This window comes from Paramisgurnus dabryanus, chromosome 20, assembly GCF_030506205.2.
Source record: "Paramisgurnus dabryanus chromosome 20, PD_genome_1.1, whole genome shotgun sequence".
NCBI lineage: Eukaryota > Metazoa > Chordata > Actinopteri > Cypriniformes > Cobitidae > Paramisgurnus > Paramisgurnus dabryanus.
In genome coordinates, this window is record NC_133356.1 from 8,695,340 (window position 1) to 8,714,561 (window position 19,222).

The 19,222-nt window shown below is 36.9% G+C and overlaps 1 protein-coding gene across 2 annotated transcripts in view; it reads right to left on the reverse strand.

Moving 5' to 3' along the window:
* Positions 1-19,222, reverse strand: part of arid4b (AT-rich interaction domain 4B) — a 75,712-nt gene that overhangs the window by 20,213 nt on the left and 36,277 nt on the right. For both annotated transcript variants that reach the window (XM_065296272.2, XM_073812803.1), the window contains exons 4-13: positions 18,883-18,948; positions 16,493-16,583; positions 15,167-15,246; positions 11,151-11,245; positions 8,797-8,938; positions 7,094-7,173; positions 4,185-4,261; positions 1,230-1,378; positions 721-793; positions 22-116 (exon numbers count right to left, since the gene is read on the reverse strand). In XM_065296272.2, the coding sequence (XP_065152344.1) occupies positions 22-116; positions 721-793; positions 1,230-1,378; positions 4,185-4,261; positions 7,094-7,173; positions 8,797-8,938; positions 11,151-11,245; positions 15,167-15,246; positions 16,493-16,583; positions 18,883-18,948 (948 nt within the window). The remainder of the gene's footprint in view (positions 1-21; positions 117-720; positions 794-1,229; positions 1,379-4,184; positions 4,262-7,093; positions 7,174-8,796; positions 8,939-11,150; positions 11,246-15,166; positions 15,247-16,492; positions 16,584-18,882; positions 18,949-19,222) is intronic.

The window sequence follows — 19,222 nt, forward strand, 5'->3', positions numbered from 1 at the left end:
CAGCGAGAGAATTAAACTCACATTGTCAAATCCACCGAGCTGATGCACGAGCCTGTAGAGTTTAAAAAGGTTCAGATTCCTGTACCCCAACACAGGTCTTTTATTGATAGGAGTTCCTAAAGAGAGAGATTAGAGACGTTAACTGTATATTAAAAGGAGACATATCATAAAAATCTGAATTTGTCCATGTTTAAGTGCTATAATTGGGTTCCCAGTGCTTCTATCAACCTATAAAATGTGAAAAAGATCAACTCAGTAACTTAGTTTTGATAAAACATTCTCTGCAAGCATGTGAAAAAATAGGTAATTGAAATTTGTCTCCCCTTGTGATGTCAGAAGGGGATAGTACCGCTCCTTAATCTGCACTATCCAACTACAGCACTGGCATTTAGTGCAGAGATCAGCTCATTTGCATTTATAAGGACACACCCATTTTTGCTCACACCTACAAAGTTGCAATTTTAACATGCTATCATAAATTATCTATATGATATTTTGAGCTAAAACTTTACATACGTACTCTGGGGACACCAAAGATTTATTTGACATCTTAAAAGTCTCGTGAAATGTCCCCTTTAAATAACTAAGGCCTAGTCCTGGATTAATCTAAACCCTATCCGGGAAACTGCCCCATCATGTGTTTATTCAAAGATCGGTACTATTGTGATGTTTTAGACAAACCTGCACCCCTAAACAACACATTCAGTACAAACATCTTACCTCTGTCCTCCATAAACTTATAAAGTTGTTGTAGGAAGTTCTCCCTCTCCTCCGGGAATGGCTCCACCTCCTCCTACAAAACACATACACAACACATAAACATGTCCAGTGAGTCAGAGATAAAATTATAAAAAATCATTTCAGCACGACACCCCTTATTTAGGACGGCACAAAAGTCAAACCAGTCCATGTTTATATGAAACTAGGGCTTGAATAACCAATATCTACATCCTCATACAATAGATAATTGCTTTAATGACATATTCACAATAATCTGATTATACCAACAGATACTAATAAACGCCTTTTAAACATTTGAAATGCTTTAATCTTTACTTCACACAGGTTTACACTGCATCTAGACATCTAATCCTAATGTTAAGCAACTCTACACCTATTATAATATAAATAACACATGACGCATATCTAATAATATTTAGTTTACTAATACTTTTGTTTTACGAAACATTAAATTAAATACATCATTCTATCAAACAGAGCACTCTAACCTCCTCCTCCTCACTGCTGCCCTCTTCCTCTCGCTCTTCTTCTTCTTCATCACCATCTTCATCACTGCTGGAGCTTTCGTCCTTCACTTCTGTCCTCCATGTGTTGGGAACGGTCCCATCGCGCTGAAACTCACAGGCTGCGTCTAACGCTGTCAAACACACACGTACACACGGTCAGCGGTCACATGCACACGGATGACATCACTGTGTTGGTGATGTTAAATGAGCTATGATATTCATCTGTGTAATGGACAATTCCTTAAAAGTGTGTACATGTTTCAAGTTAAAATCCTGTTACAGTTTAAACTCAAAAATCTTTACAATAATGCGCTTTTTAAATTGCATACATTAAAAACAGAAACTGTATTAAAGCAGTGTTTTCTAAAAACTGGGGCTGAGGTTGGGCCCCAATTTTATGACATTTTATAGAATTTATAATAAATTAATGTATTTTATGTAATTAAACCTCAGGGTACTAACCAACAACACTGAATTGTATTTTATATTATAAAATTTTATATTTTGGCATGTTTTATGTCATACATTTTCCTTGTGGGGGTCCACGAAGAGCACAACGGCCGAAAAAGTTTGTGAACCACTGTATTAAAGCAATTCATCTGTATATTACTAAACATCATCAACTGAGGGTTGAGATAAATCAGATGAATGTTTTAGGTTTTTGCGTCATCAGTAGTAAAACCCCAGATCTTAATCAGATCACAAACATTCAATCCATAATCACACAACACACAAACAAGCCTAAATCTATCTTAATCAACTTCAAGGATCTTTTTCTTCTCTGACACTGTCAATAATGTTCATATCACCGCTGAAACGGCTAGTCAATGATGTTAATAAGCAGAAATGAAGATGGTCAGTGTTATTATAAGAAGATTTGCTGACAGTGAAGACCACAGCGTAACCGCTGACATCACTGAAACCTCTACATCAGACCAAACATGCTCTGTCAAACTAAAACATTGCTCAAAGAGAGACATTCAGCAGAGAAATATAACTATCATACAATAATTTTTAAGATTTAATACATGATTCTCATGGCTTAACTCTTTCCCCGCCATTGACGAGTTATCTCGTCAATTAAGAGAAAACATTTGCATAAAAAAGGGGGTTCCTGATAGGCTTGCCGCGATAGTCGGTGAAACGGTGATAACCGGTGCTTCAGCCTCTCACCGGTTAGATCACTTGCCCACCGCGACACCATCTTTCACCGTCGTTTTGATATTTTCTTGTAATTAAATCATTTAGTTTCGTTAGAGAGAGCAAACGCTTACAACTGAATGTGTCTCCTGCCTGAATTCAGCGAAGCTGAACGCGTGTCACGTCACAGAGCAGCAGGTGTCAGATTTCATTTATTCCTGTCAGTGTGTACGAGACGAGCCGATCAACCAGATGATGCCAGAAGCCGCGTGCTTACTCGTTTTTGTTATAATGTACATATATGATGTTTAATATAAGCGAGATCGTTTTGTTGTTGTGTTTTTCATCAAGAAAAATATTAAACCCATCATTCAAGCAGCGCTTTTATGGATAAGTAGCCGATTGCTCTGCTTGGGACTGGCTGGTTCTGTGAGAATTACCTGCGCACATTGACTCAAGCACTTAAGTAAACCAGCTGTTGCACTCGCATTGCACGCAAATTCATACGCGATTTAACGCAGCTTACGCAAGCGCTGCATTTAAACAGTTGCGTAATTCAAAGGTGAAAGTAAAATGCGCATGTCTGCATGCGCATTTATAAGCCCCTCCCACACGGTGATACCGGGATCACCGAGTTTGTGACGCGCCGATTAACCGGTGGGAAAATTACATCACCGCGGCAACCCTAGTTCCTGATGAGGTTTTATGTTAATCTGTAATACCGAGATTATCCACTAGATGGATAATTACCCAATTTATTAAAAAAAAACTTGAGCAAAAAAATTAATCACTAATTTTAAACTCTGTGTGTGTTTTGATAATCATTCTGAATCTGATCTCTAACAAAATTCCTTCACAAAAATGCAATTATTTCAGCTTTTTGCTTATTTTTTTAGAAAAAATACCCAGATTTAAGAGTTTATGGGCAGAGAAAAAAAAGGAAAAAATAGGAAGAAACTTTTCCCCTCGTTTTGTTTGTTTGTTTATTGTTTATTTGAAAGCAGATGGTCTGTTTTTATATATTTGTATGTTTATATATTTTTAGAAGAAAATTTTCCTGGAAGGCATTTTGTGATGCTTTTGTAAAAATCACAAAAAAGCTGGTGGGCAAATTTGGCAACTTTAAGTTAGGGGTGGGCCGATCCAATACTTTGGATCGGATATCGGGTCGATCCAGAACTTTTTTGCTGGATCGGGTATCGGAAAAACGGGGCCGATCCAAATCGGATACTGTGCATTACTTGTGGTTGTTACTGTCATGCTACAGAAAAGTCAAACTATTATAAAAGCACCATAAATGTTATAATACACTATATTCAAAATCTTCCTAATATATTCAACAGCCTTATGTGAAAAACAAATGCATATATGAACATATTTAAGGTCACAAAAACGGAATGGTTTGGTGCTCGCCGAGTTAATACACTGGAGTAGCGTGAATTAAATATGTCATACAAACACACACACAAAAGCCGTATTTTAAACATCTGATTAAAAAGTAAATATTTAAGAACACTTACATTCTTTTAACTTGTATCTCATTTTAAAAAAATTCACTTGACATGATATTCTCCTGATTTTGTGCAACATGTTTTGTGTGTATATGTGTGCGTATATATATTTATGTGTTTAAACACACACAATTCTAAATGGATCAAGAAAAATACTAGTATTGGATCGGGATCGGTCGATACTTAGAATACAGGTATCGAAATCGTATTGGTAATGGAAAAAGTGGATCGGCCCAGCCCTACTTTAAGTTACCTGATATTCAGACAGTAAGTGTGTTTGATTAACCTGGTTTAAGTGCTGCGTCTGCTTTAGGAATCTTCTCTTCATTCAGTTCCCGAATGTCCTTCCGGAAAACTGTGTAACTGTAACGAAACAAAAATAATTTCTTGAAATATATTGTTATATATTTAAGAATTGATGTCACGGGACATATAGAAATTAATCAACCCTTAACTGCTATTCAGCACAATTTCCTCCTCCATAACCTCATTACTGTAAACTGTGATATAAATGATTAATTACATCGTTATAAATATTCATTCAGTTAAGCAAAATAGACGTGTTGCATGTGAATAAGACACATAAGATCAAAGTAAGACTGATGCCCTATAATGTTCAGTGTAGCTTCACTGATTACCCTCATGTTTGAGAGTCACATCAGCATCACAGCGATGAACGTCTCTATAGAGTAACATGAGTTTAACTCATTATCATCACAGCTTGTATCGAGCACAAAGATGACACAACGCACATATTACACCGCATGGTATTTACAAAGACTTCTGAACTGAGCAGATTGTCCAATACAAACTTGTCATCAGTTATTTCTCTATAAATGAAAATCAATGTCTCAGGTTTGGTCTGCTGAAGACAATTTCCACGAAATCCTGACAGAGATACATCTGATAGTTTCTGTCTCTCACATATACATCTGGAGTGGTAATACGGGGACTATAAAAGTGTTTAAACGGTTACGCTGCTCACAAATGTCAATGCATTGCATTACAAATATCAAAGAAACTATTGCGCATATCTAACAGGATATGATGTCACACTTAACAGCTTCTGCTTTCATTAACACAAGTTTTCCCTTTAACACAAAATCCTCTGTTGGTCAGATCTTATGTGAACTTTTATATAAAGTTACAACTTTTATACAGTATTTCTTTAAATTTCTTTAAAAAAAATGTTTACTTGGATATTTTGTAATATAATGCAAAAGCTTTGTGTCAATTCATGTTTGACTTAAATGTCCAAATATGTTTTTGGGGCCACTGTACAGTGAAATAACAACTAGGCTTATTTTAGGCTTAATCACTTATCATATAAGTTACATTATATATATTGTTATTTTATGACTGATGTATGTTCTGAATCATTTGGTTTAATATATATTTATTATTTATTTCATCAGTCATATAATAACAATGCTTTAACGGGACATAACTTACAGATCTTTAGACAGAATAATAAATCAAAGATAAAAAATAATAATAATATTAAAAGAATAAGAATAAGAAACGAAAAAATAAATAAAATAAGCATAAAATACAAAAAATAAATAAAAAAATACACAAAAAAACACGTCTACATATTTCTTCCTTTTTCCTATAGACATTTAAGTTATTGTCTTTCGGAATTTTAAAGATTTAGTGTACCTAACAGGGACATTACAATATAAAAAATTTCTACATAAAGCTTAACAAAATGTCATTCTTTTTATTTATAATTCATTTTAATGACTTCTTTAGTGATCCATCTCAATCATGGTTAATATAAATATTTATCAAACTACATAAGGCTATGATGTCATCATCACCATACAAACACAGACACTAGGGGGAGCAGTTACACATTTGTGTTAATCTCAAACTCGACAACATAAAATAATGCACTACTTCTGCACGACTGATCAATGATATTCATTAAAATCATATTTAGGACAAGTCAGATACCTACAATATTTCAGTGATATGTTCAGTATGAATAAAATCACTAAGTGTGCCGCTCTCAGACAAAAACATGATAAATAAGATGCTAATGTGCATCTAAACGTTGATGTAAAGAGCATAGTAATATAACTAAAAAAAAACATAATGACAGGGTCAATACAACTTTGAATGGTTTTGTGACCTTTTCTTGCATTGGTGTTAGTCATCACTTTCACTCTGTTTATACTCAAGGTTAAACATTGTTGAACAAAACCTCACAATTAAATAAACTTTAGTGTGGTATAGACTTGAAGGATCACTCAAATAATTCAGCTTGAGCAGACCTTTAGTGCTTTTTTCAAAGTAAAGTCAATTTCAACCTGGCAGACAATACAACACTCTCACATTTATGGAGAGATCTAAGCCATATATACAGAGCAGAATATTAAACTTATTTTGATCAGTAAACGGACACAACCACAAAGAACACCTTAGAAACCACCCAAGCCACACACATTTATGCACCCAAAAGCACCAAGACGACATCAGAAACTACACAACACACTAGCAGCCAAGGACACTATGAACACTTTGCATTGACAAGAATTACTTGCATTGTTAAAGAGATGGGTCACCCAAAAATGAAAATTCCGTCATAATTTACTCTCCCTCAAATTCAACTTCTTTGTTCTGTTGAACACAAATGTATAATATGTATTTTGATAAATGTTTATAACCAAACCAACAAAGCAAATCTGGGGCACCATTGACTTCCATAGCAGAAAAAATGTATACTATGGAAGTCAATGGTGCCCCAGATCTCCTTGGTTACAAACATCTATCAAAATATCTTAATTTGTGTTCAGAGGGAGAGTAAATAATGACAGAATTTTAATTTTTGGGTGAACTATCCCAATCTGACATGGGCATTATATTTGAATTTCCTCTAAAAACCCAGCAGAATTATCACAGGCTTTTCTATTAAAGGACCGCAAGTAGTGGCTTCCTTGCCAATTTTAGATGTTTCCAACCTTTCAATGTTTAATAAATTTTAAACAAAATCACTTTAATAAACCAAGACAATCCTGCTTTCTAAAATCAAGGTTCCCAAACTAACCAACCTTATTGATTATTGAAAAAAAACCTGTAAATAGAAATTATAATTACCTCTACTGGAAACTCTACATGAAGCTACGAAAATATTATTTTCTACAGAAGAAGATGAAATTAAAACCATGAAATATCATGAAAAAAACTACTCACAATTTTCCATCTTTAAAGGATCGAACGAAAACGTTGTCTTTCTTCAACGTCACATCTTCATGACAGTCGGGAGAGATGACCTTTAAACAAATAAAACAGACACAGGATGGCATGAAGTAAAGTTATTTCAAAAAAGGCTTTACACCGCAAGAACATCAGAAGTATACACAAACTTTATGTTTCATGTTGTGATTGTTTACAATAGCTTACGGGAAACACCATAAGATGTGATTGGTAAGCAGGAGACAGAAACGTAGATCAATGCATACTATGAATTCTGGGAACGAGGGATGCATAACGATTAATCGCGATTAATCTATAGCAGAATAAAAGTTTTTGTTTACATCATATATGTGTGTAAACTGTGTATAATAATTATGTATATATAAAAATATGCACACACGCATGTATAATTTTAAGAAAAAATATATATTTATATATAAAATTTATATATTTTTCTTAAATATATACATGCATGTGTGTGTATTTATCTATACAAAGTCATTATATACAGTTCACACACATATATTATGTAAACAAAAACTTTTATTCTGCTATAGATAAATCGTGATTAATCATTATGCATCCCTATTGGGAACATCTGTAAACAAAATGTTTTGCTTTTTATGCAACGCTTCATCTACTCAGACAGGTGACAGCTGACTCTCTGATGATCCTTTATTATTACTAGTAAATGGAGTTGGTTTATCGGTTAGTTAAAGGAAAGATCAATACTCTCTAAAAAGACACAAACTGTTTGTACGTTTGCCCTTTATATTTAAAACACGCCTCATCTTGAGCAGAACCGAGTCTGGATCTCAGTACAAAAACACCACAGTCATTCATCTGCCATGTTTTTCTTTATTCATGCTGTCATTCCACAGAAAGCCTTTGGGAGGGGCCAGAGAGAAACAACCCACAATATACCAAGAACAACAACTCTAGGGGCGGAGTCATGCTGAGCTAACATGAACATTTAAAGAGACAGCGTCCGGTTTCTGTGACTCGGTGAATCATCAACTACAGCATGCAAACAAACTCACCAGACACCGTTTATGCCGAGAGAGCAGCGTATTAACATAACATCAACAGTTCAATAGGATACATTGAACAAATAAGAGATGCCACATTTAAGCTGAGATCCATACTTAAAAAAAAAACACACAAGTTATGTCAAAAACTTTAAGATTCATCTCATTTACAGACAGTAAGGTCATAAACACTGGTGCAACACAAACACATCGATCCGATTCATCCGCCCAATAAGTTAACTTCTCAATCTACCAATGGTGTGAGTTTGGGACAGGAGGATTGCCTATTTTTCTAGACGTGGTATAAGGGAAAATTTAAGTAGAGGCAATTCTAAGGAAGGAGAAAGGAAATAATTATTTCCTGTCTTATATTATAAACCATTAGAAGCTAAAAAAATTAATCTTAATGACTAATGACTGGCATTACTTTAACTAGATGTTGTTTATTACGTGTACTGCACCCACAGGATATAAACCAAACATTTGAAATAAATATAAATGATTCATTCCCAAAATGTGGGAAGAGGATAAACTTGATCATTAATCATCAACTAAAAGTAGATCTACAACCTGTAAACAATAATTTTTGCCATTTTTCTTCAGTGCTGCTGGTGACACAAATAACACACAAAACCTTTATAAACCTGTGATAATCAGATGGTTGTGACTCACCAGCGCAGGATACCATGAGCTTTTCTTCTTGTCACTAGTTATAACTCCATCTACGCACACCACTTTGCCATAAAGGTCTTCATTCTGTTGTTGGTCACCCTCCTCTTCTTCACTGGATGATGAAGACTGATCTTCCTCTTGACTGTAAGGAGAGATTACACATGTCAACAGGACATAACAACAAACACTGAAGGGTACTACAGAAACATCTCAAATAACACAGATGACACGCTTTATAAATTCAGTGTGAAATAATGTTCCTGATAAACATGAAGGACTAAATTAAGATCTGCTCTGTCCCTTTAAATCTGTGACCAGATTGTAGTCTGTTGTTACATGGTTGAACGCACAGCCTTGCAAAGTATTGTTCATTTACTCGTACACAGATGTTCGATGCATGTACATAGCGACAAAATGCAATGCATCTCCTGGGCTACATACTTCATTATGCTGTACGCGCATAAGCGACCTACACATACAATGCATGTGGGGTTTGAAAAATCCGCTGGTGCATGTACATTATGTGCGCACTCTTCTGATGACAAAAATTGTGTGACACACACTGTATGCTGACCCTCGCGTACACAGAAAAAAATTGACCATACCTCGACCTTTATATTGTAAAGCAAGATTACAAGTTTTTGTTAATTAAAAAAAATATATCTCTTATATTTTAAGCAACCATATAGTATTTGGAAATTGAAATCTGAATGCAATACAGAAATATGTAACCATGACCACTTATTGTGCGGGTGTCAGAGAGAGAGAGATCTCGCAATATTTAATCATATAAATTTTATTTAATAATAATAAAAATAAAGTTTTTAAGTCATTCTCAATTATTTTTATGTGAAATTAAGTGGTACATTCACACGGGGCACCAGCATTAATGCTTCTAATTTACTTTGAATGCATGACGTAATGCAGTGAATTGTGGATCCGTCGGCGTCGTGTCACTGCCGTTGCTTGCTGCAGATGTTGAACATTTCTCAACGTTTCAAATGCCAATGTATGCGTCAGCCAATCTGATCGCCTTATGCAAATAATCTAGTGCAGAGCCAGACAATTATGTTTATGCAATACTGGAAAACAAGAGCATGCGTTTCAAACATGCCCTCCGTCAAGCGTTAACGCTGGCGCCCCTTGTGAATGCACCATTGCTGTTATAAATCGTTCTTTTCAGCACTGTCTTTTCATAAATCATTAAGGGTTTTAAAGGTGGGGTGCACAATCTCTGAAAGCCAATGTTGACATTTGAAATCACTTAAATAAACACACCTATAACCCAATAGAATCTGGACCTTCTCTTGATAGACCCGCAACGATGTTGGTTAATAGACACGCCTCTTACTGCTGATTGGCTACAAGTGTGTTTTGGTATTCGGTGCGACTCCCTTTTCCAAAGCATTTTACAAAAATCTTTACATGTTGTCCGTGGTAATCCTTTGAGTCTTAGTAAGTGATTAAATAATGGTTTACTGGTGGTAGTTTAAAAAAGAATCCTGTACTTTTTTACACACACACAAAAAAACAATCCGCACAATTTTTAGCGCAAATTCGAATAAACCCAACACAAATAACATAAGTACTGGTTTGTTTGGTTGTAATGGGTAATTAGGTTCTGTACACTGACAACGGTCTTGCTTGTCAATGTTGGATATGAAGTGTGACTCGATGACCACTCTCAACTAATAGCAAGCACTTCAGCTCACTGCCACAGAGAACCAAATTTATTCATGTTAAATGAGCCAATCAACAGTCTGCATTATGAATAAACATGAGCTGAGGCGCAGGGATCCACCCCCACTGACCAGAACAACACCGAGTGTGTGAACCGACATCAGAAAGAGCAGAAAAACTCACATAATAATTAAACGAATCTTGAACGACTGTTTAGATCACAAGATTTCTATTCTTTAAAAAACACAAGCCAGGTTATCTGCTTTAGGGCAGTGGTGCAATTTAACTTAAATGTGAACCAATTTAAATCCTTATTGACAAAGTTCTGGTAGGAAAAACATTGTCTTTTCTCTGATTTGTGTCAAGGGATTGAGAATCCCAGGACAGAGGACGTCCTATTTGTGCAACTGCTAAAAGAAGGGATCTAATTGACTAAAGCAAACACATTGTAAACTGTATTCCCAGATGAAATCTCAGTTTCCCTGGAGCGTCAGGACAGAGACCCACATATACACTTTAGGTGAACAGTATATGTTTATTTCATTCAATTCCACTTTTTGATAAAATTTCTTTCAAAATGTGTCTTAAAAGTAAATATGGTGAGTTTTAATGCTGACTTCAGTTTAATCGAGTCATTTAATTTCCCTGTGATTCTTTTATAAAAACACACTCACATGGGATTTGATCGTCTGCCCCCACGGTTTCCTTTCTTTCCGATGACAGGCGTGCCAAAATGTTCAGGGTTAGTAAGAGGAAGCCGGTCCAGTGTCTGAAAGATAAAGCAAGGATATGATTTACTTGTCAACAGTAAGATTACGGTGCTGAGCATCTTAAACAACTCCACCTTCAATCACAGACATCACATGAGCAGATGATTAGCACAGAGACAACACAGAGATGTGACACAGTTTCTGATAATCTGTAGGGATATAACAACTCACAGGAGATGCTTTTTAAACGGTTGTGGTTTTTTAAATGGTGTCACAACTGCATGTCTCACATCATCCTGTCTCATGTCTAAATGCCCATTTCACATCCGCCTATCTCACATCTGTCTTACATCCATTTGTCCGATATCTGTCTCTCTTAAATCCACCTGTCTCACATCTGGTGGTCACATCCAACTGTCTCATGTCTGTCTTTCTCACATCCATCTGTATCACGTCGGTCTGTCTGTCTTACATCCATTTGTCCCACACCTGTCTCTCTTACATCACCTGTCCCACGTCTGTCTTGCATCCACCTGTCTCATGCCTGTCTTTATCACACCTGCCTGTCTTACATCTGTCTTCCATCCACCTGCCTCACATCTGTCTGTTTGTCACATCCACCTGTCTCATGTCTGTCTGTCTTACATCCACCTGCTTCACATCTGTCAGTTTGTCACATCCACCTGTATCACATCTGTCTGTCTGTTATACATCTGTCTGTCTGTCTGTCTCACATCTGTCTGTTTCACATCCACCGGTCTCACATCTGTCTGTCCGTTTCACACCCACCTGTCTCATGCATGTGTGTCTCGCATCCACCTGTCTCACATCCTCCTGTCTCATGTCTTGTCTGTCTTACATCTGTCTGTCTGTCTGTCTATCTCACATCCTGCTGTCTCATGTCTGTCTGATTTACATCAATTTTTCACACATCGGTCTCTCTTACATCCACCTGTCTCACGTCTGTCTTACATCTGCCTGTCTCATGTCTGTCTTTATCACATCCACCTGTCTCACATTAACCTGTCTCACATTAACCTGTCTCACATCCACCTGTCTCACATCCACCTGTCTCACATCCATCTTTATCACATTCACCTGTCTCACATTTACCTGCCTAATGTCTGTCTGTTTCACATCCACCTGTCTCACACCTGTTGGTCACATCCAACTGTCTCATGTCTGTCCTTCTCACATTCGCCTGTCTCACATCTGTTGGTCACATCCACCTGTATCATGTCTGTCTATCACAACCACCTGTCTCACATCTGGTCGTCACATCCAATTGTCTCATGTCTGTCCTTCTCACATCCACCTGTCTCACATCTGTTGGTCGCATCCACCTGTATCATGTCTGTCTATCACAACCACCTGTCTCACATCTGGTGGTCACATCCAACTGTCTCATGTCTGTCTATCACAACCACCTGTCTCACATCTGTTGGTCACATCCACCTGTATCATGTCTGTCTATCACAACCACCTGTCTCACATCTGGTGGTCACATCCAACTGTCTCATGTCTGTCTATCACAATGTGTCTGTCTGTCTCATGTCTGTCTATCACAACCACCTGTCTCACATCTGGTGGTCACATCCAACTGTCTCATGTCTGTCTATCACAACCACCTGTCTCACATCTGTTGGTCACATCCACCTGTATCATGTCTGTCTATCACAACCACCTGTCTCACATCTGGTGGTCACATCCAACTGTCTCATGTCTGTCCTTGTCACATCCAACTGTCTCATGTCTGTCTCTTTCACATCCATCTGTATCACGTCGGTCTGTCTGTCTTACATCCATTTATCCCACACCTGTCTCTCTCACATCACCTGTCCCACAGCTGTCTTGCATCCACCTGTCTCATGCCTGTCTTTATCACACCTGCCTGTCTTACATCTGTCTTCTATCCACCTGCCTAACATCTGTCTGTTTGTCACATCCACCTGTCTCACATCTGCCTGTTTCACATCCACATGTATCACATCTGTCTGTCTATCTCACATCTGTCTGTCTGTCTCCCATCTGCCGGTTTCACATCCACCTGTCTCATGCCTGTCTGTCTCACATTCACCTGTCTGGCCTAAACCTGCCTGTCTCATGCCTGTCTGTCTCGCATCCACCTGTCTCATGCCTGTCTGTCTCACATTCACCTGTCTGGCTTAAACCTGCCTGTCTCATGTCTTGTCTGTCTTACATCTAACGGTCTCTCTTACATACACCTGTCTCACGTCTGTCTTACATCTGCCTGTCTCATGTCTGTCTTTATCACATCCACCTGTCTCACATCCATCTTTATCACCTGTCTCATGCCGGTCTTTATCACATTCACCTGTCTCACATCCGTCTTTATCACATAAGCCAGTCTCATGTTTATCTTTATCACATCCACCTGTCTCACATTTACCTGCCTCATGTCTGTCTGTTTCACATCCACCTGTTTACATCTGTCTGTCTGTCTGTCTGTCTGTCTGTCATCCACCTGTCTCACATCTACCTGTCTCATGTCTGTCTGTCTCACATTCACCTGTCTGGCTTAAACCTGCCTGTCTCATGTCTGTCTGTCTCACATTCACCTGTCTGGCTTAAACCTGCCTGTCTGTCTCGCATCCACCTGTCTCATGCCTGTCTGTCTCACATTCACCTGTCTGACTTAAACCTGCCTGTCTCATGTCTTGTCTGTCTTCCATCTGTCGGTCTCTCTTACATACACCTGTCTCACGTCTGTCTTACATCTGCCTGTCTCATGTCTGTCTTTATCACATCCACCTGTCTCACATCCATCTTTATCACATACACCTGTCTCATGTCTGTCTTTATCACATCCACCTGTCTCACATCCATCTGTCTGTCTGTCTGTCATCCACCTGTCTCACATCTACCAGTCTCATGTCTGTCTGTTTCACATCCACGTGTTTACATCTGTCTGTCTGTCTGGCTGTCTGTCTGACATCCACCTGTCTCACATCTGTCTATTTCACATCCACCTGTCACACACCCATCTGTCTGTCCCACATCCACCTGTCTCATGTCTGTCTGTTTCACATTCGCATGTCTTACATCTGTCTGTCTGTTTCACATCCAGCTGTCTCACGCCTGCCTGTTTCACATCTGTCTGTCTGTCTTTTCCACATCCACCTGTCTCATCTCTGTCTGTCTTACATCCACCTGTCTCACGTCTGTCTGGCTTACATCTGCCTGTCTCAGATCCAACGGTCTTACATCTGTCTGTTTTACATCCACCGGTCTCACATCTGTGGACTCGCATTCTCCTGTCTTACATCTGTCTGTCTTACGTCTGTCTGTCTGATTCACATCCTCCTGTTTCACGCCTGTCTGTCTTACATCCGCCTGTCTAACATCTGTCTGTCTGTCTCACATCCTCCTGTCTCACGTCTGTCTGTCACACATCTGTCTCATATTTTTTCCATCGGTCTCACATCTCCAGAGAGATGTCACGTGTTGTGCGTTTCTGCTGTGAAGCACAAACAGATGGAGAAAATAAAGTGAATTCTGGGTCACTACATTCAAGATTTCCTTTAATAATGGCCATATGCTTATATGGCCAATGAACCAATGAGAATTGTTGCAAACTTTAATATTGTAAAATCTAATTAAAGTCAAGTAAAGAGAGGTTTCAAATTCATAAAACTGCAATTATTCTGCACAGAACAAAACACAAATCCCCAAAGTTTAACTATAAACTGTTTAAATGGTTTGGATTTACTGAAGAGAAAGTGTTTGTATATCAGACACTGTATTTGAAAGCTGTATTCAGAATAAAAGACGGCTTTAATTCAAGCATTGAGTACAGAGAGAGCAGATCTCCTTATTACTTTGTTGCTTCATAAAAGTCTGTACTGCAACAGATGGTGTTTATAAAACATTTCTGCTGCTCTTAAACAGTACGCCAGGAGAATGCACAACTCGAACAAATGCAAAGGAAGCAAAATTACAAAGGGATATAAAATACTCGCCTCGCTCTCAGCAAAGTGGCGCGCCCCTTTCAGACAAAGAGATGAACGCCTGAGGGTCTTCTCATCCCCATCATCAAATACTGAAAGAGACAAGTTATAATACATTAACACAAACACACTCTGGACAACATTATATATATATAACACTGACATTACGCTAGTCTGACTTTTAGCAATGTGTTGGGACTTCACATAATAACCACTGAGTTTTAACTGCCCTTATTGATATTAGCTGCGTTTACTTGGACAATTGTAATCAGTTTAAATGTTCAATCCACATGAAAATGCTCCATGTAAACACCTCAATCAGAATAAAAAGAGCAAAAACGATTAAAAATCAAATCCGTTTGAGAGGGGTGGTTTATACCTATTGTAATTCGTTCAAAAAGACACGTTAACACCTGATCGGATTGATAACTAAAAATGGGACGCTCTGCGCATGTGCAATGAAGTAGAATTGGCGTACGACGCAAAGAACGCAAGCTTGTGTTGTTGAAGGAAGTCACATGAAGTTACTGTATTGTCATTCTTGAATTTTCATAATCTTTATTCACATTTATTAACTCTGGAGAACCCACGGGATCAAATTTGTTCAATAGAAGAAATGGGTTTTTGGATTCCCCGGGTTCTCCAGGGTTAAGTCATGTAAACGCTATGATAGGATTTATCAATCAGAAGGATTTCATTCAGATTGAGGCAAAAGGTGTCCATGTCTACTGAAAAAAATAGATGTCTTGCAGCAAAATTTAATTAGTCATTATTGTCATTAGTTGACAAACCACTGAAATGCTCACAAACTTTAACCTAAGTGAAATGTCCTCCCATTCATCTGATAAAGCAAAAAAAAAAAAAAAATTTTTTTAACTAACTAACTAACTAACTAACTAACTAACTAACTAACTAACTAACTAACTAACTAACTAACTAACTAACTACATAAATAAATACATAAATACATAAATAAATAAATATATAAATATATATATATATATATATATATATATATATATATATATATATATATATATATATATATATATATATATATTGCATATGTAAACAAAAGTAACATTACGGTTTTGAAAAGTGACTAAATTGCTTAATTTTTTGTTCCGATTTATGCCTCTAAGATTTAATCCTAGCAGAAAATCATGCATATTTGACGCCTTTTCAAAATTTAATAAAAGGATATTCAAATTTTCTACATTTTAATGAGTCACAGATGCCGTGCTCTTTCTCACAAATAAGCGATCATAACAAACATGAAGTTTCCACCTGGAACTTAATGAACTGCCTTTACTGCCAAAATCAAGTTTCACTGCTTACCGACAGTGTACAAACTGGCATCTGTGAGTTTATTGATGGTTGCCTCCTGGTAGATCCCATCTTGATTTTTTGCTTCCACAACTGCACCCACCTAAATCCAAAGAAAACACAAAATTATCGTGACATACAGGCAGGGTTTTACTGTGTTTACCAAACAGGACTCTGGACTTGCCGAAACTGGATTTGTTGTCCAACAGCAAGCCACAGAAAAGCAGTGTTAACTGGAGTTTATTTTGCGGTTTTCCTAAATGACTGACTGACTTTACACACATCTGTGATGCTTCTCCTGTACTGTAGGATTACCTTGAAATGCACTGTGGCATTACTGTAGAGTGATTACTGCATTGTAAAAAATGGCTCAGCTTAAAAATAGGAAGTTACCTGGTTGCCTTAAAATTATTCAACTTAAAAATATTAGTTGACACCACAACTTTTACACAACATTCAGCTAATATTTTTACGTTTAATTAACTTAAATTGGAAGGCAACCAGGTAACACTATTTTTAAGTTATATATAAATTTTAAAAATTTAATCACAGGATTAACATGGTACTTTGAGGCATTTAAAAGTCACTCTACTCTTGTCATGAAAATGCTTAATTCATGTAGAGAAAATTTTGAAATGAACTCTTTAAAAGCTTTAAAGCGATACTCCAGCCAGATATCAAAGTCACCCTATTATTTACTCACATATGTCCATTATCTTTCAGACAAACAAATTTGAAGTTATATTTACTAAATGTCCTTGATTTCCAAGCTTATAATAGGAGAAAACAGGGATCAGGGGATAACTTCTGACTTTGAAGCCCAAAAAAGTGCATTCATCCTTCACAGAAGTAATCCACATGGCTCCAAGGGGTTAATAAAATGTCTTTTGCAGGTATCAATGCAAAAATAACCATATTTTAAACTTTATGAACTATAATAACGACGCAGTCTTGAACTCATGAGAACGTACCCATGACAAAAATGTTCACTACTCTAAAACTCTAGCGTGAATCGCGTGAGTCCAAGATAATACCGTTACTGGAAGTTGGTTATTACAGTTTATAAAGTTTTAAATATAGATTTTTTTCCTACACAAATCGCATTAATTACCCGCAGAAGACCTTAATTAACTTGTTGGAGCCGTGTGGATTACCTCTGTGAAAGATGGATGCACTTTTTGGGCTTCAAAGTCAGTTGTTGTTTCTTGATGTTTTCTCCCATTATAAGCTTGGAAAAGCAAGAACATTTACTAAAATAACTCCAAATGTGTTCGTCAGAAAGATAATGGTTTCTTGGATTTTTTGAGGGTGAGTAAATCATGGGGTAATTTTGATATTTGGCTGGAGTATCCCTTTAACTCTCGTAAATGTAACAATGCAAAACCATCTAAGCAAAATGGTCTTAAAAACAGACACTTTTGGGTTTCATGATATTAAAAAAAGTGACATGTGTTAATTTGCTAATAATGCAATGCACAATATGCAATACAAGAATGCTTTAAGTTTGTTAAATTGGATTATACCACCTGTTGAATGCTGTATTATGATTGGTTGAGAAATGTTAAACGGGTATGCATTATTTTTCGCTAAACGCACAACTGACCTATGCATTACCTCCTTGGGTGTGCATTATTTTTAACAATTCAACGTCCCGTCGTCAATTATTTCTTACATAAATGATATTAAAAAATTAGAAATCATACAACCAATTTTTTTGAAAATGGAAGCATCCATTTCTGCCAGTCCGTCCGCTATCTTCATTGACGTAAATTTTTGACTAAACATAACCTTTTGAAGAATTAAATAAATTCAATTATTGCCCGCCATTGTGCATGTGAGAATAAACAGATCTATTTGTGTTAGTCCAGACATCAATCCATTCAGCTCTGTACCTATTACACCACATCATGTTTTTATACTTTTCATCTGTCAAGATGTTTTTGTGTTGTAAATGCTGGAGGCAATATTCCTGACAGACATCGTTGAGATGTTTTGTGAGCTTATGGCAGCAGGAAAGAATAATTGCGGTCACATTTATAATCACTTCTGCAGATGTAATAACTGCATTAGCAGAAGATGATATGTTTTAAAAACAAATGATTTCTGTATAATTTATATATTAGTAAAAAAAAACATACAAATCATTCAACACAAGATGCAAAATGACGGCAACCGATGTAGAGCAAAAAGATGTAAACTGCTTCAATTTAGGTCCATTGTATGACTTTATATAGTTTTCTAAATATCACACATTGTACAAAGTATCACCCTTTATAAAATGGTTTTAAGGTTTGACAGATGCAGATGTATGGCTGTACAGCTTATAAAAAAATGACAAAAATGTGTCAAAATATGATTTATTCAGTCTTTATGGGTATTGATGCAGACACAGTTCCTCTTACCTTCAGAACCCCTTTGATGTGTTCATCATGAACCTCTGCGGTAGAGGAGTCGGGTTTGAAGGTGACCTGAAAAAAAATACACGGTCGATCAGAAGAGTAAATATTACAGGTCTTCCCCACAGGACAAAAATGAACCATCCCTCATATCAGCCTGAATGTGTTAGTATCAAACTGAGTCAAGATTAACAGAATCACTGTGGGTTACTGAAGAGATATATGAATGTGCTTTAAAGCCTAAAGATCACACTGAACACTGTGGGTTTACACTGGAAGTCAGGTATAGTATAAAAACATCAAATAGGTGAAGAGTGGGCGGTCTTTTGTGGCTACTCGAACACAT